The sequence below is a fragment of the Lampetra planeri genome, chromosome 11 (genome assembly GCF_965212315.1).
Source record: "Lampetra planeri chromosome 11, kcLamPlan1.2.h2, whole genome shotgun sequence".
Taxonomy (NCBI): domain Eukaryota; kingdom Metazoa; phylum Chordata; class Hyperoartia; order Petromyzontiformes; family Petromyzontidae; genus Lampetra; species Lampetra planeri.
In genome coordinates this window covers 7,416,936-7,444,272 of record NC_136117.1, presented here as the reverse complement: position 1 = coordinate 7,444,272, position 27,337 = coordinate 7,416,936, and the positions used below count along the sequence as shown (strand labels likewise).

The 27,337-nt window shown below is 43.3% G+C and overlaps 2 protein-coding genes across 3 annotated transcripts in view; one reads left to right on the top strand and one right to left on the bottom strand.

Moving 5' to 3' along the window:
* Window positions 1-12,390, bottom strand: part of LOC144721251 (mitogen-activated protein kinase 14-like) — a 32,080-nt gene extending 19,690 nt beyond the window's left edge. For both annotated transcript variants that reach the window (XM_078598728.1, XM_078598727.1), the window contains exons 1-8: window positions 11,874-12,390; window positions 6,564-6,693; window positions 5,019-5,077; window positions 2,964-3,075; window positions 2,165-2,194; window positions 1,989-2,036; window positions 1,121-1,235; window positions 446-517 (exon numbers count right to left, since the gene is read on the bottom strand). In XM_078598728.1, the coding sequence (XP_078454854.1) occupies window positions 446-517; window positions 1,121-1,235; window positions 1,989-2,036; window positions 2,165-2,194; window positions 2,964-3,075; window positions 5,019-5,077; window positions 6,564-6,693; window positions 11,874-11,992 (685 nt within the window). In that variant the 5' untranslated portion in view covers window positions 11,993-12,390. The remainder of the gene's footprint in view (window positions 1-445; window positions 518-1,120; window positions 1,236-1,988; window positions 2,037-2,164; window positions 2,195-2,963; window positions 3,076-5,018; window positions 5,078-6,563; window positions 6,694-11,873) is intronic.
* Window positions 12,391-17,482: 5,092 nt separating this feature from the next.
* On the top strand, window positions 17,483-27,057 carry PHYH (phytanoyl-CoA 2-hydroxylase). The gene is made up of 9 exons (XM_078598724.1): window positions 17,483-17,639; window positions 20,603-20,664; window positions 20,797-20,907; window positions 21,206-21,374; window positions 21,772-21,853; window positions 22,851-23,032; window positions 24,014-24,163; window positions 24,911-25,042; window positions 25,976-27,057. Exons 1-9 carry the CDS (start codon window positions 17,562-17,564, stop codon window positions 26,027-26,029), a joined length of 1,020 nt encoding a protein of 339 aa, XP_078454850.1. The 5' UTR covers window positions 17,483-17,561; the 3' UTR covers window positions 26,030-27,057.
* Window positions 27,058-27,337: the final 280 nt, after the last annotated feature.

Sequence of the window (27,337 nt, the reverse complement as noted above, 5' to 3'; positions counted from 1 at the left end):
TCAATGCTTACAACTAGCCAGATATGTTCTTGGAAATCACCATAACGATACCATCTGCTTTAACCTGCTGCATAAATTGCACGTGATGTCATCACCATTCACAAGAATATGCTAGCGTGCGTATCACAGCCCAAAATACAATAATGAAAATTACACAAGCATAAAACATGTAAAACAGTTCCTATGTTAGCAATGCTCTCAAGGTTGTACATGTAAAAATCAAGTTCACAACATAACAAAGAACGTAAAAAAAACTACGTTTTAATCCTGTTAGAATTTCAGTAATAACTGAAATCCTTATTTTATGTAATAAATTTCCAATTCAGTTACCTTCAATAGAAATTTCCAATTGAAAAGCTCTACCGACATAAAACACCCATACCTTACCAGCGTAGATGAATGCGTTTAAAATTTAAGCTTTGTCACCAATCACCAGAAAGGATACGATCTGTGCCAGGGAAGAGCGTCCTTCCCGTCAATAATTCAGCCATGATGCAGCCCACAGACCAAATGTCGACTGGAACAGAGCAAATAGAAGCATTTAACAACCGTTGGCATGTTGGATGAGGATAGAATGTTCATAAACTTAATTAACAATATTCTGATAGTCCTGTATGTCCCAAACACAAAACAGGCAGTAACAAAAGAGACCTGTTTAATAATAGTTTGGAGCGTGAGATTCAATTAGAGGATCCCCAGCGGTGCCTGGTTTAGTATTCGATCAGGAAGAAAATTTAACTTTTTGAGCTTCCAACCACACCTAGCATGAGTAAACTTCATCTTTTTTAAAGCACAACTCTAAGTTTGCCATTGGGTCACACGGACGTTAATTATTATGCCATCAGAAATGTACCACATTAGTAACATCAAGATCGTCAAATATACTTACAAATGAAAGCATGCTGAATTTGTTAGTCAAGAATGCAGTTACAAATTAACCATATGCCCCCAAAACTGCATTGCGAAACAATACACTGAACAGATTACAGTGTCATTTTAAATGCAAATTAGAAAACAATCTTCAAATAGGAAGAAAAACATTGTGAAACTACTGGTATTTCGAGGCAAGTGAGCTGCATGTTCCCAAGAACGTGGGTGTCCGAGCCATCTTATCGAGCACCTGTCTGGTTGTAGTGCATCCAGTTGAGCATGATCTCGGGCGCACGGTACCAGCGGGTGGCGACGTAGCCCGTCATTTCATCGTCCGCGTGCCGCGCCAGCCCAAAGTCAAGGATCTGTTAAGGGTACGGGAGTGGAGGGTGAAAATGGTGTGCAGACATTGAGCCCTTGCAACGGTTTAAGGGGTTATTGACCAGTAAATTCCGCAAAAATGCAGAATTACTCAAACGGAAACGTGGCGCATGCGCTTTAGCAATGCAAAACTGTAAAAATAATTTTATATTTGTCATGAGTTCAACCTTGAGAACAGCAGTAAAGTATAGACTGGTTTTTTTTTTACACGTATATAATTTTCATGATAGGGTTTGGGGCTTTTACAATGAGACATGTGCGTGTATTTTCTGCAGATCTGACACTTTTGAATGGATATATAATTAAGTGCAGTTACAATTTGGCTGGCCGAGTATGATTAGGTTGTTTGCAGTGAGCTTTTGTATGACATTTTAGTCTACTTCACACTAATTGCTCATTAACAGCTACATACATTAATGCACAGGCTGTTTATACAGCCACGAGCATTTTTCCATGTCTCAGCACAATTATTCTAGTTTTGAAGACATGCATGTTAATAAAAAAAAAGCCCAGAGATATACACGGCAGCCCTCATTGTGATAAGGAAATCTACTAATTGGTTGTGGTAATCTATATTATATGTTAGGGGAAAAAACACATTTGTCTAAATATGCATAAGGTTGCTGTTGTAAGGTGGAGGCCTTCAAAAACACAAGCCTTCCGCCTACTCTGCAATAAATGTATGTAAATCTCTAGGAATGTGCGTGCAGGACTTTTTGCATCAGAAGCAATCATACTTTTAGCTCGCAGTCTTCATTCACTGCCAAATTGCTGGGTTTCAGGTCCTGAAAAATAAAAAAATGAGAATACTGCACATCAGCAAGACTAACACACAAGAAATGTAATACAATCATGTTAAAATACAATCATATAGAAAAATTACAAACAAAGAGGCAATAAATAAAAGATTTACCCTGTGAATGATCCCAGCTGAGTGAATGTACTGCACAGGGGATTACAAGAGAACAATACAAATGCCATTAAAACAATAGCCACAACAATAATGGGAAATAAATTACAATGTTAAGTTCCTTCATGTTTTCAAGATCCTTATCATGCATTGTTACGATCTCACCGAGGCAGTTAGCCTATGGAACCCCCTTCTGTCGAGAGTGCTATTTCAGTGTTGTAACTTTAGAGCGACTCTTTTGCACTGCGCCCAAAAATGTGAATCTCAACCGATGCACATGAGATAACGTGTAATGAGCAGCTTCACAGCCGACTGCACTCTCAAAGCATGCATTTTAACAGTGGCACGTAGAGACCAGCTTTGTATTGGAACGAGCATGAACATTCACAAACTCCAAGAGTGCAGCTTATCTCAAACACATTTTCCAAAACATGATCTTTGCATCCACTTAATGTGTGCAGCCTATAATGTGCTCGTGTGTTTAACAAAGGAGTGTTTATACATCGTGGGGGGGTTTCTGGTAGATACATGAAGTTTTGGCACATCCAGGGGTATCAACATTTAAATCAGACACATAACCTTGAAATGAGCCGATCAAAAGATAAATTTCAAAGATAAAAATGTGGTCTGCGAAGTGCAATACAATCAGGAGAAAGCTGAAACTGTCATGAAAGGGACATCATAACATTGACAGCATTAATAGTAAACCTTCCTAAGTGGGGCTAGATCATCAGGACAAGCTGTTAAGTAACAGCGTAATGACATTTTAAACTGAGAAACCTGTGAGTAATTGTAAACGCACCTTGAGCCCCCGAAGGATCTGATAAACCAGGAACTGCACGTGGTCATCTGTAAGTTTCTGACATTTCACGATGTTGTTGAGGTCAGCGCCCATCAGATCTGTCACAAGATACCTACATAATGCACGCATAAAAGAGACAAATATCCCCCAAGCTCTTTAATCGACGACTGCCAACCGTAAATACTGTAAAAGCCAGCACCTGTTGAGGCTGGAATGTTACAAGATAAGAGTGGCGTGGTGCTGACCACGCCAGACCACTTTATTCCCACCAGTACCAGTGTATACACACCACATTTTCTTTTCTTTAAAAGCACGAGGCTTAAAAGTTTCATGTTATTCAATTTTACCGTTTTCATAATTTAAATTGATGTAAAGTTGGAACTTTCATCTTGCCATTTGAATGCACTGTCAGTATCCAGTTTCTAATCTAGACGATTATTTTTGCAGCAGTTTTGACGCTGATATCATATTGACACATGTGCTGCCATTCACATCATGTTTATCTCTACCGAGTGTTCTGACCAACTTGCACATTCTTAGAGATTGTGAAATTCATGGACAGCGGCACCAGTCCTGGTTTTTGGGTTTGTTTAGTATGACAGCACAACAACAAATACCATATGTTTGTGATGAATTTGCTACAGTTTTGCTGTGCTGAATGTCTTATAATGGGACCCAACTGAGCATCTGTGATGCGGACAAAAGGGTCATGGATTGAGACCTAACGTATATAACATGCAGAAAGTGGCTGAAGGCTGACTGACAGGGATGCGCAAGTAGGTAATGACCAGCGGGCCATTTGAACAGGGGCTTGGAAAGACTGCGGTAATTTTGTTGACTGCAACAAACTTATGGACGCACGCTGTTAACCGAGACGGGCAAAGTAGAGCCCTCACAGGACGGAACGTGCCATGAAGCCACGTTACGGAGTCTGGCACACAGTGCGTCCCCCCCTATCATTAAATGGGACGTGCCAACACGCATGCTGGCCAGGGATGGCACACACCCACTTGCAGCGAAAAGCTGGGACAGGCGCTGCATGCGTGAATAAGCAACTGCTTATGTGGGGCAGACAAAAACAAGGTTTGAAGTACTAAGCTAGACAAAACATTTGAGAATTACCGATTAAGAATAGGTGGCCTGGGAAACAAAATACTAAGTAAAACGAAGATAAAATTACCCAGTTAGTGTAAAGAACTCGGGAGATATTACATTTATCTACGGATGATGATGATGGCAGTGCTGGATTGAATGTGATACAAATTAGATTTATCGAGTGAATGTTAAAATGACCTGGACCGCCGAAAGACTGAAGATCATTATGTTGCAGTGAAATGTGAATGGCAGTGTTGATTCAACGTGATAGAAGCTCATTCATGCAATTTACTCAAATCTCATTCTGAAAATGCCTATATATAACAAATAAAATGCAGGTGAAAATTACCAAGTCGAACATCCTCAGAACATAAATTTGTGCAAAGGTCTGAATCTCGGCATGGAAGTTGGCGGGCTGCTTACAGTAAGCACCAGAGTTCATTACCGTACTCATATCCACTCATTTAAACAGTTGTGGTCTTGGAGCAGCCTGCTCAAGCATAGCTGCAATCTAGCTATGCAAGAATGAGCCGCTGATAATTTCTTCTACACGACCGCACGTTAAAAGTAGCTTACAAACCTACAGATTCTTAGAATAACAATCTTTTGGGAAGAAATATAGAGCAACACGTGTAAACATATACTATGGACAATATTATTTATGTTGCAAAGCAGCATGGAAAATAAGCAATATATATTTTGAGTTTCAAGCATCCCCAGAGCAGATATACAGGGAAATCATCATGAACTGTAGCTCAGAAGCCAAAACACAGCTGTCTGTAGCAGAAAAAAAGCAAACGTCCACAGGTAAACAATGTTTTCTAATGTTTTCAGGCTACAACGGTGTGACGTCAAGGTGGGACAATTGATCAGATATGAGTTTATTGCATGTCAGCAGGGGCGACATTCACGCAACGCCTTGTTAAAATCGTCACGGCCCTCGCTCTCGCATCCACTTACAGGTCGTCAAACTCCTCCAGCGACGAGTTTGGGGTGAACACATCCATTAGACCAATGACCTGCAGGAAAATAAAAAGCAGCATCACTACTGCCACACGAGCAGAACTCCAAATGGCAGACAGGCAAGGCACAGTTCTTTCATCCGCAACATAAACACGTTTCTACCACTGCCGCCGCACCCTTGCCCTTTGGCAACGTTCGCACATGAGCACCAGAGAACCTTCATCAACCACCAGAGCGTCCAAGGATATATATTATTGGTAGGAACCTCCTGGTTACACCAACCCACAGGGGATTATTGTGTCCGTCTGCATCCAAAAATGGGAGGGGTGGGGCTGGGTGGAGAGGGGAGGGTGGGGAGGGGCTGGGTGGGGAGGGTGGGGATGGGTGTGGGGTGGGAGGGGTGGGGCTGGGTGGGGAGGGGCTGGTCATCCCGTGGTGCCCTTATAAAACTCAACGTTTAACCTACTCACGCCGGCTTGTGCCCGCCCTCACAGTCGGCCATATTTGCAGAATACACCACGCCGCCTTTGACCCTGGCCGTTGGCCGAGCAACCCAACATTCCTACCAGCTCCCTCTGCAGGAATGTGTTTAAATTGTGCATTGCATATCCATGCAAACCAGCACGGAAGTGTTGTTACGCGACGCATCCTACAGCGAAACTCAGAGCGAAGGCGTTTTGTTTTGAAAAGGGCACACATGCATATCCCACACTGCACGTCCCTTGTGCAACGCAATGCTCGACAGCGTCTGGCTGTAGAATAACAACAACGGACAGGGTAGATAAGCCGTCTCTAGGTTGACGCTTGGATAATTGACACGCCTGAGCGCTAAATATCAAATCAAGGTGCCCTGAGGACATCTGATAGCAAGGCAGCATTACTTGTGGTTTGCTTGCAAGGAAGACCGTTTGCTTTTTTAATAAAAATAAAAAGCGGTCTTGTGGAAAAATATTCTAAACTGCACTTTGCGTAAACATAAAAGCAAAGCATAGCAGACCGATATTGATGGACTCTAGCAGTTGCATAATATGATGAACGCAATATTATTTTTCCAAAAATATAACGAACGCAATATTATTTCGTCAAAAAGCAATGAGTGAAAATGTGTATATTTTGTAACCATTACATTCTTTAAATGTTTGCAGAGAATCTCATGTAAAAAGCAAGCTTTTTACCGACCCCCTGCATCCCATCATCTGCAAATAAATAAGACGTGCAATATACAAAGCATTCACCAGCAAATGTATTATGTAAATAAATAAATATATTTCCTAAACCCTTTCAAATGAATACAATTTAAGGCACAGGATAATGGAATCCAATGGAAGGGTTGGGTCACTCTGGACAGATAATACCTGACTGGGCACGCCGCACCCAAGGGGCCTCGGAAACAACGAACCGGCAAATCCATAGCATTGAGTCATTTGGAAATAGTAATATTAATAAATTAAACTTTCATTGAGGTCCGCGCGACTACTTGGCGTCCTCATACGTCCACCACTCGACGTTAACGCCATCGTCTCTCGGGCAAGCAAGGCTCACGTTCTCATGCTTCATGTGCTTGAGCAGTCGCAGCTCGCGGTACGTCCGCTTGGCGTGGATGACGGACTGGAAAGGTCGCGAGAGCTTCTTCACGGCCACCTTCATGCTCGTCTTGGTGTCGAGCGATGAGCTGCCACGGCAAAGGAACCACAGCAGTCTCGGTCGTCACGCGCGCCTCCAATGGCACCGGAGAAAGCACTTTTTTCAATTGCATCCTTCCTGTCCTCCAGCTTGTTCAATCCAATGAAAACATGTTGCCACGATTGAGTAACCAAGTTGTGATATTTGTATTGAACAAGGGCACAAACACACTCTAGTTAAGTGGCTTAAGCTCTGGAGCAAGTTATCTTGAACATTTGCACCACCCCAGCACTAATCTCATCTCGGCAAGCTCTGTCAGCTGCATGGCTAAGTTGTCTGCGTTGTGATGTCAATGACAAATTAACAGTGTTTAATATATCATGCTCTTAATGCTGTATACACCTTGCTGTATATATATACACAAGAGGTGCTGCAACTGCTAATTGAATGAGAGTGGTAGAAAACAATCAACGTGAGCTGGGGAATTTACTAATTCAAGGGAAACTTTCAAGTCATTAGTCTAAAAGCATCTCCAACCATTTAATTGATTTTGGAATTAAAATAAAAACCACGAGTAATGAGAAAATCAATCGCCAAGCAAAAATATCTTCAGACAGCTTAACAGAAGCCAATATTAAGGAAGAAATAAGCGTATGATGAATCGTACTCAAAATGGCAGTATACTTGTAAGACTATTAATATCGGTGCACTGGTGGTAAAGTGTCGAAGCAATTTAGAAAGATTTCAACGAAGTTGACTCGCTACAAATGACAAGGGATGTTTGGATTCAATGGTTATGGCAACGAGCTAATAGTCAGAACATGGATTGGATGACAAGCCTTTCATAAAATAAAATTAATAGCCTTTGGCAGTGTAAGATTCTGGAGAGCATGGCAACTTAGGAACAAAACCAGTGGACACACCAGCAACCTTGAGAGGTAACCGTGCGCAAAAGGGATGTGGAATGTGGGCGAGAAGCACTGATGAAATCGGAGTGCACGTGGAAGTGAAAACTGCAGCTACAAAAGGCTAGAAGAGCAGGTGGTTTCCAACAAAGGAAGAATTACTCCAGCAGATGAAAATTTACAAAAAAAAGGATGTTAGAATGTTGAATTTGCGTGAAGTTGGTGCACTCTAAGAGTTTTGACTCGATAAATGTCGTGAACACTTTACAAATACAAGCCGAGCAAGGTCAATAATTGTACTGTATTACGTCACGAGCTCGCTGTGCTACTCATTATGCAAACAATGCTAAAGAGAGGTTTAAGAAACGCACCGCTTTAAGCATAACTTAGGGCAAATTTGATAAGATAGTTACTTTGATGGCAAGTCAAGAGGGAGCTGTGTATTCAGTCAATAAAGTTCTGATGCAGGTTCATGCATCTTTATCCACAAATGCGTAAAATCAATGTGCACTTGAAGTGTTCCCGGCAAGCACAAAAGGACATTGAGAATGGCTGCGACATAAATATTCCATGCCTCCTTTGCACACAGCACAGAATGCAACATATACTCTTAATTAGTAACAGCAACAACCAAGTGCCACTGTACTGTACAACAAAGTTGGAGCCTTGTGCAACCCTCAAGCGCGCACAACAGTAAAGCGCTGTTTTAAATAAACATGAAGAAAAAAAACCCAAGCTCTTTAGGAAATGGTGGAGAGGGATTGCAGTTCTCTGCAGTTTCTAAATTATGACAGGACACGTTGTGCAAACGATTTCACGGAACAGAACTAAAAAAAAACACCAAAAAAGAACGCTTAAGAGTTGACATCGTCGTTTGCAATGGGGCCCCCACGCCTCCCCAAGACTTCTAACGCAACAGAGCAAGGCTGGCAACTCCGAAACGTCACAAAAATGGGACCACTTTAAAAAAAAAACCACACAAAGCATCGGTGCAATAACCAACGAATGCATTTTCCGGAGGGCCACTTGTGCAGCCCCATCAAGGTTATTTCAGTCTAAACGAGCTGGGGGGGAGGAGGAGGAGGACTGGCGCACAGGGGAGGAGGGGGCCGCAGACAGGACAGTGTGTTCCTGTTGCTAGCGTTCACTCCACGAGCTCGGCACATTTACATAACACAGGAGGGCGCAAGCCCTGCAACGTGGGGGCATATGCTACGACAACTACGTCGTTTGTCCTTTTAAGATCTCTCTCCCGTTTGCTGTTGACGAGACGCGCGCATGTGCGCTCTCTCGCGACAAAAGTGCATCATTCCTCGTCGCCCACATGCTTAATGAATCATTGCAAAGCGGTGGCCACGAAGTGAATAAATTACTCACTCCCCCCCAAAGCTCCTAAACCCTATGTGGCCTAAATAGAAATGAAATGCTCCCATCTTGCTCAAAAAGCCACGAACACGCACGTGATGCACACTCATCGCGGAATGGAAACAAGTTGCAGAATTAAACTGAAATGTGTTGACAAACAAACACCCAATACAGTACTCACCTTACCAAATATGCAAGTATCATACAATGGAAGCTAAAATGCACTCAAGACAATGGACATGTGCGGACTAAATGTTAACAATGCACTTTACTAAAGCACATTGGCTCAGCAGTCAGAGACGTGATTTTTTACAGCTGGCAATCTCAAATGAAGTGCTACTGTAACTATCTCAATTATAGTATTGACTACGTTCATTCACAACAATGCTGAAATCAAAGTCGCAGTATCAAGCCTTGCTTTGGCACAATAACATTTCTCCCTTTTATCTTCAAGCGATTAGATTACCTAGAGCACTCAATTATGCTCGATGCAAGTCATACTTCCCTTGCATCATCACCGATGTTGTATATGCACCAATCACTCCGTGCATGTACCCGAATAATTTTGGACACACGGTGACATGCGCGTTCTTTCATTTTACGATCGTCACTATTGTAGTGTGCTGCATGTGCCTTTCATTTTCGTGGACCTCCCTAGGAACAAAAGGCGTTCTGTTACAATGTGCTTCGTTGTGTTAACGTAACCAGCGATGCACGCATCTCGTTTTCGGGGGTATTTCAGCCTCCACCAAGTTCATGGGCACGAGCGTTGACTGCCAAGCTTAATCAAATATAAATTTGCCCAAAGCAGAGCTCCTATTAAAATGTCCCGAGTGCACGCAGGTGAGATTATATTGCAGGTCCATTCACTTGTTTAAATCTGTCCCCGTGTCTTGCACGTGCATCTGCTGACTGATGTGCAAAGATGGCCAGAGTCAGAACCCCCTGCCCATGATTTGCCTATCCCTGCCGTTTAAAAATGGAAACGACAATGGGCAACTTTACGCGTGCAAGGACACAAAAAAGTGGCAACAATGCCACTGTATATGAACAAAGAGTCGTGAAAATCCCAAACAATGGCATTCATGCAGTTTGATGCGATACGTCTGTGGCTGCCTAGCAATGAGACGGTCTACTGAATGTAGGCAAGAGACAATCGCCGCAGAAATGAGTTACGTAACGCAAATCTATGACCCATTATAAAAGAATGAAATCCAATCCCGTGTCATCCCACTGCTGGGCGACGACCGATTGACCCCAACTTCGTCACGGCTGGTCAGTGTGGGTTGGGTGAGGAGGGGTAGGATGCTTGATAAGGTTTATGAAAAGTCAGAAACATGATAATTTCTCACATTAACATCACTCGCTCCGGCCAATTCTTTATGACCCTTGAGCTACACTCATTTAAACTTTTTTAAAAACAGTCTGCATCAGCAACAGACCATGCTTTTCCACCTGATGATGGACGCTTGTGTTGGGCCCGAAACGTCGTGATTTATATTTTATACCTACGTTACTTTACCGAAAGAACCAAAGAGTATGGCTCGCGAGAGTAGTTTATAGAGGCGTGAGGACACCAGGAAGTTATCAAAACAAAGCACCGCATTAGGCACAAGCTTTGGTGCGACTCCCAAACACTGCAAGTTGATGGAACCGGACGCCAACCAATGACATAGTAATGCAACAGTAATTAATGTAATATGGCAAGCCATATAATGTATTCCCAGATAACCTTTGTAAATGAGACTACCCTCCTGGCCACATGCGTTCTCGCCTGGTTAAATAAACTCGACAATTCGATCAACAACAAAGGCATAACATGGGCAAATGCCGAACATTGGCTTCCTCTAGTTTGATGCAAAGACTTATTTGGCAACATAACTTTGCAGATTTTCAATTAGCACAGAGGAAAAAAAAACATAAAACAAGATTAATTATCTACGTACGAATATTCGTGGAAACTCAATTACACAAATTCGAAACATTTGCTCGCAGCAGTTTGGCCAAAGAATCGTGGCACCATACCATAGGGAACGCGCCAAAACAGTTTGATAACCATATTGCAATCGTAGTGCAATGATACTAATTAAAATAATGAAAGTTGATGATAATAAGTTTGGCCCGTGGATGATGCGATCGACAAGCATTTGGGACGACTGTACATCTGAACAATATGATAGTAATACCAGTACTGTATTGCAATACTGAAATGCATTAATGACAGGTAATGACACTGACTCACAACTGTTTTTTCAATGAATACTTCTACGATTAAGTGTCCCCTTTGCAAGCTAAACGTTGCATACGCTCCAGTCAAATTAAACATGACTCAAAGCCCAAACGGGGTGTGGGAGCGATTGCTCATCTTCACACAGCAAAACAAGTGGCACTTGTCCACATTCTCATGGCAGGGCCTAGTCCAAAAACCCCAAATTACTCGCACAAACACAACGGCACATTAACACACTGCACTTCGATTTTACGAAAACAGCAGAAAATGCACCGAGTGAGTGCCAATTTTTGCAAACTTGCATGGCTTCAAGTCTCCTCCTCCACGTGGTGCACAGCGGCCCAGCAACAAGATGCCACCACCACCACCAAGATGCCACCACCACCAAGATGCCACCACCACCAAGATGCCACCACCACCACCAAGATGCCACCACCACCACCAAGATGCCACCACCACCACCAAGATGCCACCACCACCACCAAGATGCCACCACCACCACCAAGATGCCACCACCACCACCAAGATGCCACCACCACCACCAAGACGCCACCACCACCACGTACAGTGCAACTTGCAACGCGTCCGCATCATAACGGTGGTGACCACAACAGGGACGCGTCAACGAGCCGTGCATTAGGGCCGCTAACACGTCCATCGGAATGGAATCTGACGACGACGACGACGAAGATGATAACAACGTTGATTATTAATAATAACAACACTTACCACACCGATCCGTAAGCTCCGGAGCCCACCGAAATGAGGTTCACGTATCTGCGCGGCACCTCCCACACGGTCTTGTTCAACTCCTGCCGACAGAAGCCTTCCTTCACGTCCGAAGACATTGTCGTGGGTGTGAGGACGGACTTCTTGATTTTTTTTGAAAAAAAACGGGAAAATGAAAAAAAACTAATAAGGATGGCAACCCCCTACCCCCCAACACACAGCAGCAGACAACGCGTTGCTAATTAATGTTCGCCACAAGGCGGTGGTGGTGCTGCGGCGTGGCTGGGTTAGAACCGTAACCCTCCCACACGGCCACTCGAAACCCGCAGCAATAAAAACTTAAACCACCGCACTTGGCAAACAACAAATTAGCCCTGGCTAATTTCCCGCCTTCTTTATTTACGGTACGCGGCAACTGCTTCTTTTTTTTATATCGATCAATCGATAGGCTGCGTGAGCTCCGTCCTCCTGCAGCTCAGCCACAGCGCACCAACCCAACCCACCACCCACCGCTCCTAACAGCCAATTTAAAGTTTTTTTTCTTATATGGGGCGCGCCTTTTAGATTTCATAACACGGATGCGCCGATAACTCACCGGGCACTCGCAAGCCCATTGGCTGGAGAGCGCGTGACAGGCAGTGGGGGTGGGTGGGGGGGTTGGCGGCGGCGGCGGGGGAAGCGAGCGCGGCTGTGATTGGTTCGCCGGGACGCGGCGCGCCTTATCCGCGGTGGGGAATGCAATCGGGCCAAATTTGGTGACACCCGGCGAGGCGTGACGTCACTGGGCGTGACGTCAGCGGGGTGACTCATGCGGTGGTCAGAAGTCAACCCCACGGTTGCTTAAGGCAGGAAGGGAGCACGCGTTGACTGCCTACTTGTGACGCCTGTAAATTATAAGATGCAGCTCCATCCTGCGTCCTGACATCGGGTGTGGGGGAAAAAATGTTGTTCAGTCAGCCAAGCCCAACGGTTTTCCAAAAACACCACCGTATTAATGTAAGATTAAAGACAAGCCCACAATGTTGAATGTGGCCATGCACATCAAATTATTGACCGAAAAGTACACCCAATATAGAGGCTCACACACTAATAATAGGATAGATTAACACTGACCTGAAAAAATATATGTGACGTTTTGGGCAGTGACCCTTCTTCATAACACATAGAGATGCATAGGATACCCTTGAGTATACATTGTAGACAAACCACACACAAGTACGATTGTAGCCACGAAACCCAGACGATGCACCACGTAGTACACCACTCACATGTGCCACAACGGAGGACGAGCAAATCACATGAACTCTCTCCTGAAGCCCACTCGTGGCTAGCAGATGTCGTGGCTTTGGCTTTAATCCCTGACCTTTTTAAACGTCACCCTTGATTTAAGATCTCCCTTTTTTTCTTGCACGTGTGTGTTACCTGCTGGTGTTACTTGAATGGTGCATGCACTACTTGAAGGTTGTTTTTCTCCAGTGTGTTTGCTACTCAGTGTCTGCAACGTGATGATTTATTCGCTGCTGTAACTTCCCTTCTTTCACCAACGTCATTTGCGGGTAATTCTTGTAAAAAAAAACTGAAGGCTGAATGTTACTTAACCGGGAAGAAAGCCTCACTCAATTCTCCAGGAAACATTGCTGTGCTGCCATCTTGTGGTAAATGTTCCCCCATCCCAAATCTGCGTGATCAACCAACTCTTTGACTTCAACGTTCAACAAGTAACAGTGTATAATGGCATAATGACACCAATTAGTGCTGATTAGCGCTCACTTCTCCAGGAACGCATCTTGAGCGCTAAGCGAGGTCTGCCTGTATTTGGGGATGCTGCCTCGACAGGAGTGCACAACCACACAACAACAAAACATTCGTCAATAACAAGAGTTGTTTTGCTATGAAAAATAGTAATAGCCTATTATAAATGTTTATAACAATAGTTGTTTTTTTATAACAAGAGTTGTTTTGCTATGAAAAATGGTAATTGCCTATTATACATATTTAGCAATTCAAGGCCGCAGTGTTATTGACGAGTGTGTTGAGTTTCCTGTCTTCAAAGGTCTGGATTTCATATGCGTACGGAGGGTGGGGGGGGGGGGGAATGCGTGACGTCATCAGGCACACTGCGTGACGCTCCGCATGCGGGTTACATCACAGATGTGACGTCACAGATGTGACAGATGTGATGTCACCGCTCACTTGCCGTGTAAAATATATGCATTATTGCGCCCCCCGTCCCCCCTCCCAAATTATAAAAGTCTATTTTTATACTTTTAGCATTGTGTACAGTCTGGAAGCTACCCACATGCCAAATTTCAAGTTTGTTGCATGTCGGGAAGTATGCTAAACATTTCGAACAGACACACATATCCCTTTTATATATCGATGATGATGATGATGATTTTAAAACAAGTTTAACAGACACGTCAGCTGGGTCTCATGACCGATTTTTTCAATCATGCCTTATAGGCGCCCTCTGCTGGACACTACTAAATAAAGGCTAAGTGTTGTGGACCGAAGCTTTCTAAAGCCCCAGTGATTCAGAGCCAACCGTACAAATACATTTTTAACGATATCGATACCACGGATACCACTTTGAAAATAACGCGTGTAATCGTCTGTGACTTTAGAAAGGTCCCATATTTGATCAGAGGTCTTTACATGCTGTGTGGATGTGAGTCGGGGAGGGAGGTCTTGTGTAGGGTGACATTGACAGACTCGTATGTTGAACTTCTTTAGCACCGTACGTAGTCAACCGTGCTCATCGGAGACACGGGGGAGGATTACAAACTAAACAGAAAAAGCAGTTCTTAACAAATTAGTTTTTAATCGAGGCCCTAAACTAAACTATTTCTATTTTACCAGGTAAGGCTCACTGAGCTACATCGCTCTTTTTTAGAAACGACATGGCCACAATTGATAGCTCAACGAAGTGACCTATCGTGTGGAAATGTATAGCAGCCAAATACTCTAAATGTATGTTTCTAAACGTGGAGGGAAACCCCGGAGGAACCGGAGAAAATCCACACGACTACGGTGAGAACATGCAAACTACAAATATACAGCAGGCATCAGGATCGGGATCGAACCCACGACCTCCTATATACCAGGAGAGGTATTTAACATCTCGCCACTATGGCGCCCTGACCTGCATGACTCAAGCCGACCCTGTATGATTCAAGCCTACCCTGCATGAGTCAAGCCTACCCTGCATGAGTCAAATCTACCCTGTATGAGTCAAGCCTACCGTGTATGAGTCAAGCCTACCCTGTATGATTCAAGCCTACCCTATATGACTCAAGCCTACCCTATATGACTCAAGCCTACTCTATATGACTCAAGCCTACCCTGTATGATTCAAGCCTACCCTGTATGATTCAAGCCTACCCTATATGATTCAAGCCTACCCTGCATGAGTCAAGCCTACCCTATATAATTCAAGCCTACCCTGTATGACTCAAACCTACCCTGCATGAGTCAAGCCTACCCTGTATGACTCAAGTCTACCCTATATGATTCAAGCCAACCCTATATGAGTCAAGCCTACCCTATATGATTCAAGTCTAACCTATATGATTTAAGCCTACCCTATATGACTCAAGCCTACCCTGTATGATTCAAGCCTACCCTGTACTACTCAAGTTTTCAAGTTTAATTTATTTGGTATAGCCCTGTGAGCCATTCGGCTCTTGAATCGGGTGCAACCGCAACAAACAAAAACATGAACAAGAAAACATCTTAAAGTGACTATGTGCAAACAGAAAATCCAAGAAAAGACAGCCAAATTTTTCAGAAAAAGCACTGTACACCAACGCTGTGTGCAAAAATCCCAGTGGGATGCAAGTCAAACAACAACAACCACAAGACAACTTAGATTAAGGACATCAGTCTAACTCTGTACTACAACAAACAAACATGGCCAAACCAAAAAACTTTTCGAAAATCACCAAAATAAAGCCTTAAAAGCAATGAAACAGTGACCATAGGAACTGTGGCCGAATTTTCACAATAAACGACGTCAACAACATGTACTACCAAACTCTGCAGCCATAGCTGGCTGCATGAGTCACTCCACAACAGCAGGAGCCATCAGTCGGAGTATCAACATTTTTCAATGGACCTTTAAGATCAGCACACTATATCAAAACACAGATCATACTTTGCAGCGATCATCCGGAGCGAAACATTGTATTTTAGGCCACTGAATAGCAGTGGCAGCTAGGGGTGTACGAGCCTACCCTGTAAGATTCAAGCCTACCCTGCATGACACACACACGTGTCCAAGCCTCCCCACACGCAGCTGTGCACTTTTCAATATCTCGGTGTGTAGTAATCTCCCTAAGTAGCATTTTCTACAGACGCACACTCCATCCCTCTCGCTACTCTCCTCTCAATTAATCCTCCCACATGGATTTATCCCTCGACTTTAAGAACCAACGTCTCACAACAAAACCTCGATTATCTTCACTGCTGCTGTCCCACGACAGCTCACGAAGATCACAATCTGCCGTACTGGGCAGACAAATCACTCATAAACCAATCATTTCAAACAAGCAATAATGTGATATCATGAAAACTATGTACAATGGCATTCGATCAACAACCCTGCACCTCGTATATGAACATCTACAGCCATGTTTGTCAATACATTGGTCAATGCGGGTGGGAAATGCAGGGAGCTGAAACATGGGAGCATAGAAGTACAATACAAAACTGGATTCTGCTGCACTGCCCTCTGCTGCCCACCATGTAGCCCGACACACTAAAATAACTTATTGCGCAAGGTGGCCACTCATCCAAATACTATTCAGGCTCAATCCTGCTGAGTTTCCGAGATATAAATAACACCTAAAGATGTGCTGCTTACAAACAGCAGGAAGGCACGACTCCCATCATGCCTTGCGTGCAGGTCATGGCCAACACATTGCATGTACAACGAATGCTCTCAGCCTTGCATAGAGCACACAACGAGGTGAACACTTGGCCATATTGTTGAGACCACCAATTCAAAATAGTTAAAAGTGTGGCCGTCCCTTCCTGCGTCGGTAAAACAGAGCACTGTTATTCTGTGTATGTTGAATGTTGAACTTCTTTCGAACTTTATTACCTAACAATGCGTAATTTTGCCAATGTTGGCTCGCTCAATGTTGGCACAATTACCAACGATGGTTCAACGTCATTCCAACGTTGGCTCAAGGTTATGACAACGTTGACATGTCATTGAACCGTTGGACCAAGGTTGCCCCCAACTTTCCATGCTAACTGTGATAACGTTGCCTTCATACGTCGACCATCATCTCTGTCTGTTGAGAATCTTCAAGCACAAGGTACCTGCACATGAAAAAATAAATAAAAATTCGCGCAAGAGCCGCGTTAGTGACTAATCTTTCGAGCAAACGAAATTTTCGCTCAACTATCATAAGAAAAGGTTCATGTGAGTGTGTTTGCTATACATATACTTTATCTTCCATATAAACATTAAAACTCCATTCCCTTACCAAGATGGCGCCGGCTATTTTGCTCGGCCGCCATTTATTTCCTCTTCTCCCCCCCCCCGCCCCCTTTGTGAGTCACGTCAGCTCTGTCACGCGATTGGTCGACGCGCGGCACGTGGTGAACGCGCCGCGACCAATCAGCGGGGAGCGTAACATTGGGGCGGTAGTAGGGGTGTAGAGACGAGCTTGTGAACGAGCGATGATGGCCGCTGCGAGTTCCCGGCTGCTGATTCACCTCGGACACCTGAAGGGACGTCCACAGTCCACGCTGTCCCTCGTATCCTTCACCCATTGCTCGCGACGTCGCCTCGTGGTTACCGCTGTGTGTGTGTGTGTGCAACTACTGGAATGGCTCATGCAGCCAGCTATGGCTGCAAGGTTTTGGTAGTACATGTTGTTTATGCCATTTATTGTGAAAATTCCGTCACAGTTCCTATGATTGTTTTTTCATTGCTTTCATGGCTTTATTTTGGTGATGTTTGTTTGTTGTAGTACAGAGTTAGACTGATGGCCTTAATCTAAGTTGTCTTGTGCTTGTTGTTGTTTGACTTGCATCCCACTGGGATTTTTGCACACAGCGTTGGTGTACGGTGTTTTTTTCTGCAATATTTTGCTGTCTTTTCTTGGATTTTCTGTTTGCACTTAGTCACATATTCACTTTAAGATGTTTTTTGTTCATTTTTTTGTTTGTTGCGGTTGCACCCGATTTAAGAGCCGAATGGCTCACAGGGCTACACCTAATACATGAACTTGAACTGGGGCGGTCACGCTCAGCGGCTCGGGATAAAGTTCGCGTCTTGTTGTTGTTACACGTGGGTCATATGGAGTCGTGTGGAATGCGATTGATGTTATTATTATCGGGATTGCATTTGTTGGGGGAACAGCTGCGGGAGAAGAGACACTGCACAAACAAGTGTTTTAATTCAGGAGTACTTTTAAACTCCACATTATTTGACACCTTGTAAATAAGCGCAAGTTGGTTGATGCTTGTCACTGTAACTGCACTTAGTGATGTTGAGTATGGATTCCTGCAGTCACGAAAGCTTCAAATCAAGATGTTTAAACCTACTTTTACAATTTTTCGATTTAAAGCTTTCGTGACTGCAGGGATTCATCTTCTTGGTTCTTTCGGTAAAGTCACGTAGAAGAGAAATAATAAAATAATGAAAATAGAACATAATAAAATAATTCTCACGACGTTTCGGCCACAACGCATGGTTCTTTCGGTAAAGTCACGTAGAAGGGAAATAATAAAATAATGAAAATAAAACATAATAAAATAATTCTCACGACTTTTCGGCCACAACGGCTGTGTGTGGATGCTGTCTCAATTTTAACATTTTTATAACCAGTTAACACCAAATTAGCCGTAATGCTACAGATGTCATGAGCACACCTCTAAAGCTAAGCAGGCTTTGAGCCTGGATAGTGTTCAAATGAGCGACCACTATGCACACACAGATTGTTAAAGGGTCTTCTGCATGGTTGGCAGCAGAGATGAGGACAAGCCATTGTTGTACTGAGCTTCTATGCGTCCTGCCTTCAACCCGCACTGACGAGCGTGGTGAAGTATGGTCTAATAAACCCCACGACCTGCATTTTGTGCGGAGGCCTTCATCCAGGAGTTGATTAACAAAGTGCTTTGCATGCATTAAATATCAGGAGGCCCGGTACTGGTTAAAATACAACCTTTGGAAAGAATGTGGTTATTTTATTAAGACCATGCAACAACATTAGTTGTATGTATATAGTGTTTAGTTATTAACCAAAGTACTCTACTCTAATTTCGACTAATGTCATCTGGTCTCGGACGCTATGCAGGGTTGAACCTGGTTTGTACTTGGATGGGTGGCTACCGGGGCTTGCCAGGTGTTGTAGGCATTAGACTGCGAGGTGGCCAGGATTTGGCAGTGTTGAATGCTACCTTTGCGTTTGTGGATTTTCCATGGGTTCTCTGGTTTCCCCATCATATGCCAAATACTTATTTATGGAATTGGTCAAATATCCCTGTGCAGGACCCTCATGAACAAGAGCTTTGAGGGTCAGTGACACTTTTTTATGGGTAATTAATTAGCATTAGTATTATGGTTACATCATATTTGACACATGGTATGGGTAAAACGTATTATCAATAGTAAATGCCAAACCTCTCATTTTAAATGTGTGCTTAATTTGACCACATTACTTTGTGTTTTATCCAGATATGTATATAATTGCATAATTTAACTTCCATTGTTTTCAATAAAAGTAATACAACTTTTCAAAAACCGCATGCAGAGCACAGTGCATTGCACGACATCATGGGTCCAAAGGCTGACAGATTATAAACTAGTGCCGCTCTCAGTGCCTATCCACCTACAGAACTTTGGCCATTCTTTCATAAGCTCATCATAGGTCATGTAGACCCTTGAAAAACGTCCTAAATATAAGTTATTTTTTGGCATGTCATGAAATATTCGTTAGTACATTGGACTTGTGATCCAGAGATCGCTGGTTCATTTTCCCGGCGCAGAAGTTTAAACAATGCAAGATTCTTAAATCCCACCGCCTCTGTTCCCACCCAGCAGTATAAATGGATACACCACCGTCGACCGGCAGATCATGTGTGGTGGGGTAAAACGTAGGTACTATCACTTCTTCCAAGACAAGAGCTCATCATGGAAGGGTATGCCAGATGCCATCAAGGGAACTCTCTAGAGCTCCCTCTAACGGTGACCCCTTTCGCCAGTATTGGCGTGACCATGCAGTTACAGGGCTGTATCTTTATCTTTGACTATTCTTGCCATTTTGTTATCAGTACTTCTTGTAGGGTCGGTCACATACAGCAGTGCACAGCCCTGCTTCACAACACCACGGGCAACAAAACTTGCATCAGTGTCATTTGCCTGAAATTATCCGATCTGCAGTGGCAATAATTTAAGTTTTTCTCTGATGTCATTGGACCTTCAAAAATGTATGTAGCTATGTTTTGTGGCAGTACAAATTTAAAGTGTTTTTTTTGCGCATTTATCAGTGACTGGGCTGTTATCAGGAATCTCGGTTGGCATGGATACCTTATTCTGAGAGACAACATAGGGTGTTGAGACAGAATCTTGATACACTTAATGACCTAAGAGTAGAGTTATACCATATACTTTGTATGAACAGCATGCTTAATACAAGATGTGAATATATAGTGATAGTCCATTAAGTTGTAGTTTAATATTTATTAATGTGGATTTTCCTTAAGTTGGTTATGAGAGCCCCAATCATGTTGGAGCTACTCAGGCAATGCACCAACCCAACATCCCACTCAAATTCAGGTACGTATTAAAAGTACAACTCATGACACTTGTTTGATTTCAAGTAATAACACTGCATGCAATTGTTAAGGCAAGACAAATTAAATCGGAGCTTGTTGATGTAATAATAATCACCTTTACCCTCCTTCCCAGATACTCTTTGGACAATGGAATTCTGACACCGAAACAGAGAGAATTCTACGAAGAGAATGGCTTTATCGTCATCAAAGGGCTGGTTCCGAAGACGGATCTGGATAAATACAGGTTATTAATTTAAACAAATGATGTGCTTTTATACATTTTGGCTTGCATACATGAAACTTTCACCACATGCAGCCTGGTCTTTATCACTCCTGCATTACCCACAACACTCCAGACACATTTTATTACCATCCAAGCAGCACAAGCAGTCTCTGAACATTACTGAATCTCAGCTTGCTTTGTTTTGTAAAAGTGTCCTAAGAAGTGCTCTGCCAGTGTTGTGCATCCAATTTTAAGCTGCACTTTTTAAAAGGCTTATTGTTCACTTGCCCTACTAAAGCAGTGCCCTCTACACACACAGGAACCAGTTTGAAAAGATTTGCCGTCTGGAGGTGACCGTACCGGGCATGGTGGTCATGCGAGACATTGCCATAGCCAAATCCGAGTTTGTCCCGGACCAAAAAGCTATCACCAAGGTCCAAGATTTCCAGAATGATCCTGTTCTGTTCGAGTACTGCGAGCATCCAAAGGCATGTGCCTGCCTCTTGTTGACACAGCACAGATACAAAAAACACCACCGCAAACACAATGCTGGGTCAATGGAGCTCATATTATCCAGCTTTTACATCTCATTTATTGAGTGGGGGTTTTCTGCTACCAGGTCAAGCTGTGCTTACCAGAGAATACCATAAGACTTTTTTAAACCGCTCACATTTGTTACCACTCATTGTGCATTGCCTTGACTTGAAAACGTAGCCTGACATGAATTAATCATTGAGACACTTGTGAAAAGTCGGCAAGAGTTCTGTTCCAAGTGAAACCACTTTACTCTTCATTTTCAGGACAGCTAATGAAATAGATTTTTACCTTAAAACATGTGCAAAGTGTTTATTTCGTGACTAAAGTTGAATGTTTATTAACTGGCAGGTCGTCCAGTATGTGGAAGCTTTCACAGGATCCAACATTATGGCCATGCACACGATGCTCATCAACAAACCTCCTGACCCTGGTAATAATTCATCCTCCCTTCATTTGCTCACATTTTAGGACTGCTTTTAATTTGCATGTGTTTAAATTGTTGGATCATATGTTAAGACCCTTTGGACATTTTAAAGATGTCAGTTCCTGATTTAAAGAGAAACTTGTTCCAGTTCTGAAACTGCACTTCACAAAAATAACAAACTTGTGCAATAGGTAGATTTAAATATTGCACTATTAATGTCATTAAATATAACTGCTGCATTGCAAGGGTATAAATGTAATACTTTGATGAAGTGTTAAATTACAATAATCGCCAGATAAACTCACCTCTGATATACAAATGTCTGTGGACTTATAAATATTAATTACTATCAACATTTTTTTAATGTTTAATCGACTACAGGAGGCCTGAGCCAGCTGCATCAACAACAATAATTACTATTAGTGCCCGTGGCCTGGAATCCAAACTAGATCACTGAGATTTTATCAGAGCACATGACCACTGATGCTACCGGCCTCTTTATATTTAATAGAATGTTCTAGATGGGATAGAAATCTGTAATTTGGCATTAATACAGTGGAGTCAATGCTTAAAACTAAAAACTATTCCAATCACCAATATTTTATTAACTCAACATTTTTGGACAAAAAAGTTTGAACCCAAACTCTACAAAAGTTTGTTGATGCAGGTTTTTACTGGTACTAAATCCAAATCGGCAATTATACTTTCGATAGAATATATGATCCCGATCATTACTGAACCATGTAATTTGGCTCATGTGAAGTGTGACACTTAAGCCGATAGAAAGCAGAACCTTTCATTGGTTACTACTTACTATGTTGCGTTCAAAGAGACAGTTTTAATATTAAAGTTGCTACGCATTCATACAAGTGATACAGATAGGAAGAATGCGACATGACCCTTGAAAATAACTGTGTAGACCCCAAAGGGTTATTTACTCAGGTTATAAACTTTTTCTGAGAATTTTGACCTCCAAATCCACCCATCCACACAACCCTCCCAGGCTCCAAGACGTCACGCCACCCGATGCACCAAGACCTGCACTACTTCCCTTTCCGTCCGGCCGACCGCATTGTGTGCTCGTGGACCGCCATGCAGACCATCAACCGGCAGAACGGCTGCCTGGTGGTGCTGCCCGGCACTCACAAGGGGGAGCTCAAGCAGCACGACTACCCCGAGTGGGAGGTGAGTGCGGCAAGGGCAAGCAGCCTCCTCGCCAATAAGCGGCAACACTCGCGATAGTCGCACAAAGCACCACCTCCCGTTCCCTTGTGCATTCGCTCGTGTGTCACCGCTACGTAACTGTGTATCCATTCATGGATTCAAATCGATTGTTTCACTTGTAATACACGCATCAAAGTGTGTGTTTGACAATAATGGAGCAGATTTCATTGGCGAGCTTAACCAATGAGTCTATCTCCCGCATGAGGCATGTAACGATTTATCCACAGCAACAATTTTAAAAATTATGGTGGTTCAGGGTCACATTTAAATAAAATAAAAGCCTCTTGTAAATTTACACATTTTCACTTCATTACCCCTCATCAGCAAATTGTAATGTTCGTAAATTGTTTATTCTCATATCGCTGGTTTGGTGGACTCATGCAGCCAGTCAGATGACTTGTGCACTCAGCAAATGGGCATCCTCATGCGTGTGTGTGGGAGTGCAGCGTGCTGCGCTACGAACCTAGTGACCCGAGTAAGATTCCCGCTCATGGCCAACATCACTGACGATTATTATCTGAACTGGTCCGAGGCCTCCCCGAGGTCAAATCCGCCTCAAATGAGTAGTATCTGGTGCAATGTGTGAATATCGCCATGAGGCAGAAAGCCAGCCAGGTGTGGTGCCGGCCTGCATAGATGCTCGCTAACAGGACTTGCCCCAAAAGTCTGTTGAGGCGATACAGGGGATCTTTGTCGTGGTTAGTGCACTGAACTATGAACTCAGCAGCATGAATTCAGTTCCTGCTTATGGCCAACAGTGGCGACAAATATCTGAACCGGTCCTGGTCCTCCCCTAGGTCAACTCAGCCTTAAATTCGTATTTGGTGTGGTGTGTAAACATCAGCACCCACCCCCTCGTTTGCCGTGCCGGCCTTCATAGGTGCTTACTGACAGCGCTTGCCCCAGCAGTGAGTTAAAGGATCTTTGTGTGCATGCACGCAGGGCGGCGTGAACAAGATGTATCACGGCGTGCGGGACTATGACCCGACGATGCCGCGCGTTCACCTGGACATGGAGGAGGGTGACACCGTGTTCTTCCATCCCCTGCTCATCCACGGATCCGGCATGAACAACACTGATGGTTTCCGCAAGGTGGGGCCACTTCCACCACTACCGTCATCTGCACTGAAACAAGTTTTTTTTTTATATTCTTTGGGTCTTTCGGTAAAGTCACGTAGATAGGTTGAAAGAAAATAACAAAAAACTCGTCATCAGGAGGATCAGATGAGCCTATCGACGTGACTTTACCGAAAGACCCAAAGAATATGAATTGCTGCAGTCACGAAAGCGCTGCACTCTATTCATGTCTCAAGTCAAGTTGGCCGTTGCTCATCGCCATTGGTGGCCATGGTCCAGTGGAGGAAATTGGGCATCCTGCATAAAAGGGCCAGGGTTTCCAAAGGAAAACCACTGTAAACGGCTGAGTTAATTGCCAATGGGTGACATTTTTATTTCTATTTCATGCTTGAATAAAACTGACTACAGTTGGTGTGGGCAGGTAGTAGGATGGTGGTGTGTTGGGGTACTAAAAACATATGCAAGCAGGTATTTAATGGATGGGTTAATCACGTAAATAATCGTTTTTGAGACTTTGGTAGAGCTGGAAGGTGAATATTAAATGTAAATACAGAAAATAGGTGGCTGACCTATCAGTAGGGATTTTTTAATGTCACGTTATCCCCTCATTTCGTGTATTCTCTAGTTAATATTTACACTACCCATTCAGAAATCGGTCAAGCATCACAATGCAGGATCATCTATAAGTTAGTCTCGTGAGACTCGGATACAACTTTCTTGGATAAATAAATAACATCCTTTTTGTTTCCTCAATCTGCGCAGTCCATCTCCTGCCACTACGCGAGCAGTGAGTGCAACTACATCGAGGTGAAGGGCACGAGCCAGGAGAACATTGAGAATGAGGTGAAGGACATTGTTCGGAAACGCCACGGCATCACGGAGCTCGACTTCTCGGTACGCAACTCTGTTTTGAACGCTTTTCTGAGCATTGGTGTCGTAGTTAAGGCGCTGCACTACAAACCCGGCCACCTAATGTCAGTGGGGAGTGATATCTGAACCTCTACCGAGCCTCCGCTAGGTTGACCCAGCCTTCAATCTGTATCTGGTGCTGATGTGTAAATGTGTAAATATCAGCACCGGGGGAGACAAAGGCGGCCGGGTGTGGTTCTTGCCACGACACCCCCTCGTGTGCTGTGCCAACCTTTATAGGCGCTCGCTAACTAACAGCACTTGCCCACACAGTTTGTAAAGCTACATGGGGAATATTTGTTTTCAAAGTGGTCAACAGACTGCACTACGACCCTAATAGCCCATGTTTTATTCCTGGGTGTGGTAGGTAACACCATTGCTGATTGCTTTTTGAACCTGGACGTAGTCGCCCTGAGGTTAATGCAGTTTAAAATAGAACCTTGGTGCAATGTGTCAACATTAGCACTCGGAATAAGGACAAAGATTCTCCATGTCGCTGCGTTTTGCTGAGACCTGCAGTTAGTATGGATCATTTGGTCAGGCTACATGCACATGGCTGCATTTGTCTCCCCGATTGCTGATGCTGGCATCCTGCACCAAAGACTCTCTTTAGACTGAGTTGATCTAGGGGAGACCAGCTTCAGATTCAAGTGTTTTTAGGCTTTTATGCTGGGTCATGATGAGTGCGCAAGCACTATGTCAAACTTGTGCGGCCCGTTGAGGTGAAGGGCTGCTCATGTGGCTCACTAACTAGTTCAGGATTGCCCATCATCACCGCAATATACCAAAATAATAATGATACGCGAAAACATGAATGTATTTCACAGTTGTTCAGTGCATAACCACTACCTCTGCACTATTTTATACATTTGGTTGAGGAGTTGTGAGATTGACGGTGCCCGCGTTGACTGCACACAGGACGTGTGGCGCATCAAGGGACGGCTCGTGAATGGAGAGAGGCTGCAGCTGTGAGGGGGCTCCGCCATGTGCCTTCACACCACTTAGAATCCCTGCCACCCAATAATTTGTGTCCCCTTTAATATGCCTTAAATGGATCTTCTATTTCAGACCCAATAGTCATAAAGCAGCAGTTATTAAAGCCATTGGCTGCACCATCCTAGTCAATATTTGGGGTCAATCACTGATGACATGCACACTGGATATCCCATCTTCAAGCAGAACAGAAGTACTTGGAAGTAATGCAAACCTCACATGAGGAGTGGTAAAAATTTTATGCAAATGCTGGCGAACCAGGTCTCCTCATCTGACGTCACGTGGCGTCCTCAAAACGTCTGTACATGTAACAACTAATCTGGACCTCTTTTCTCCAGGTCTCACTTCTACCTTGCTTCTCATGCTATAATATCACTAATCTTTATCTTTTGTCTGCAGCTATATTATCTCTCGTGCATCTCTCAGATCCGTGTTTCTCCGTCTTGGCGAGCCATATCTCTCTGCAGGCCATATGGGTCGACAGGTGAAGAACTCTTTCGTAAAGCCACTACATAAGCTGATATTCTGGTCTGCAATGCCTTTGTGTTCTGAAATGTTTTCACATGTTTTAAGTAATTCGTTAATGCTTCCATGAGTTTCTGATTCTGTTGGCTGTTGTGACTAGCGCATTTCACATTAGATGTTTTAGCAAGCAAAAAGTAAAAAAAAAATAACCATTCAAACTTATGGAAGAGCATTATTATTTTATTTGACATTTGAGGTGCGTAATTTCTGAGGTAAAACCATAAATGAGTTTCATCTCGAATGTTTATCTTGTTGAACGATGATGGGGACTGTTCCAGCACTTTTGAGCAAGGTTTCCTCTGGACAATAAGGGGTTAAAACTTGACACTTTCTTGGTTTTGATTTTGCAATGATATGTTTTCTGCATATAAAGCAAATGCTGTTAATTGTAAAACGTAAATGTAGATTTGAGTTCTAAAAGATGCAATACCTAACTATAAAGGAGTTGGAAATTATTTTTAATAAAGTGTTTAAATTCATAACTGTATTTCGTTTTGTTTTATTGACCGAGTATACCATGTCATCAAATGGATACGTAACATTGTTAAAATTGAGTTGCAAATCATTAACACAACGCGAGATTTGAGTTATCACATTGAAAGATGTTGACCCAGGATATTTAAGTAATATTACTGATGGTAGTGTGCTGTCGTAATTCCTCATTGAAGTGTGCTAGATCACACAGCAAAGTGATCAAATTGTGAATAATCTGACCATTGGGCTCTTCGGCACATGTATAAATCTTAGAATTTTTTCATAAAA

What these genes read in the sequence shown, in the direction of transcription:
- PHYH (XM_078598724.1), top strand. Translation starts at nt 17,562, where the DNA reads ATGATGGCCGCTGCGAGTTCCCGGCTGCTGATTCACCTCGGACACCTG. An exon ending in CACAGTCCACGCTGTCCCTC is followed by an intron (nt 17,640 to 20,602) that starts GTATCCTTCACC and finishes GTTGGTTATGAG; the next exon opens with AGCCCCAATCATGTTGGAGC. An exon ending in AGTACTGCGAGCATCCAAAG is followed by an intron (nt 21,375 to 21,771) that starts GCATGTGCCTGC and finishes ATTAACTGGCAG; the next exon opens with GTCGTCCAGTATGTGGAAGC.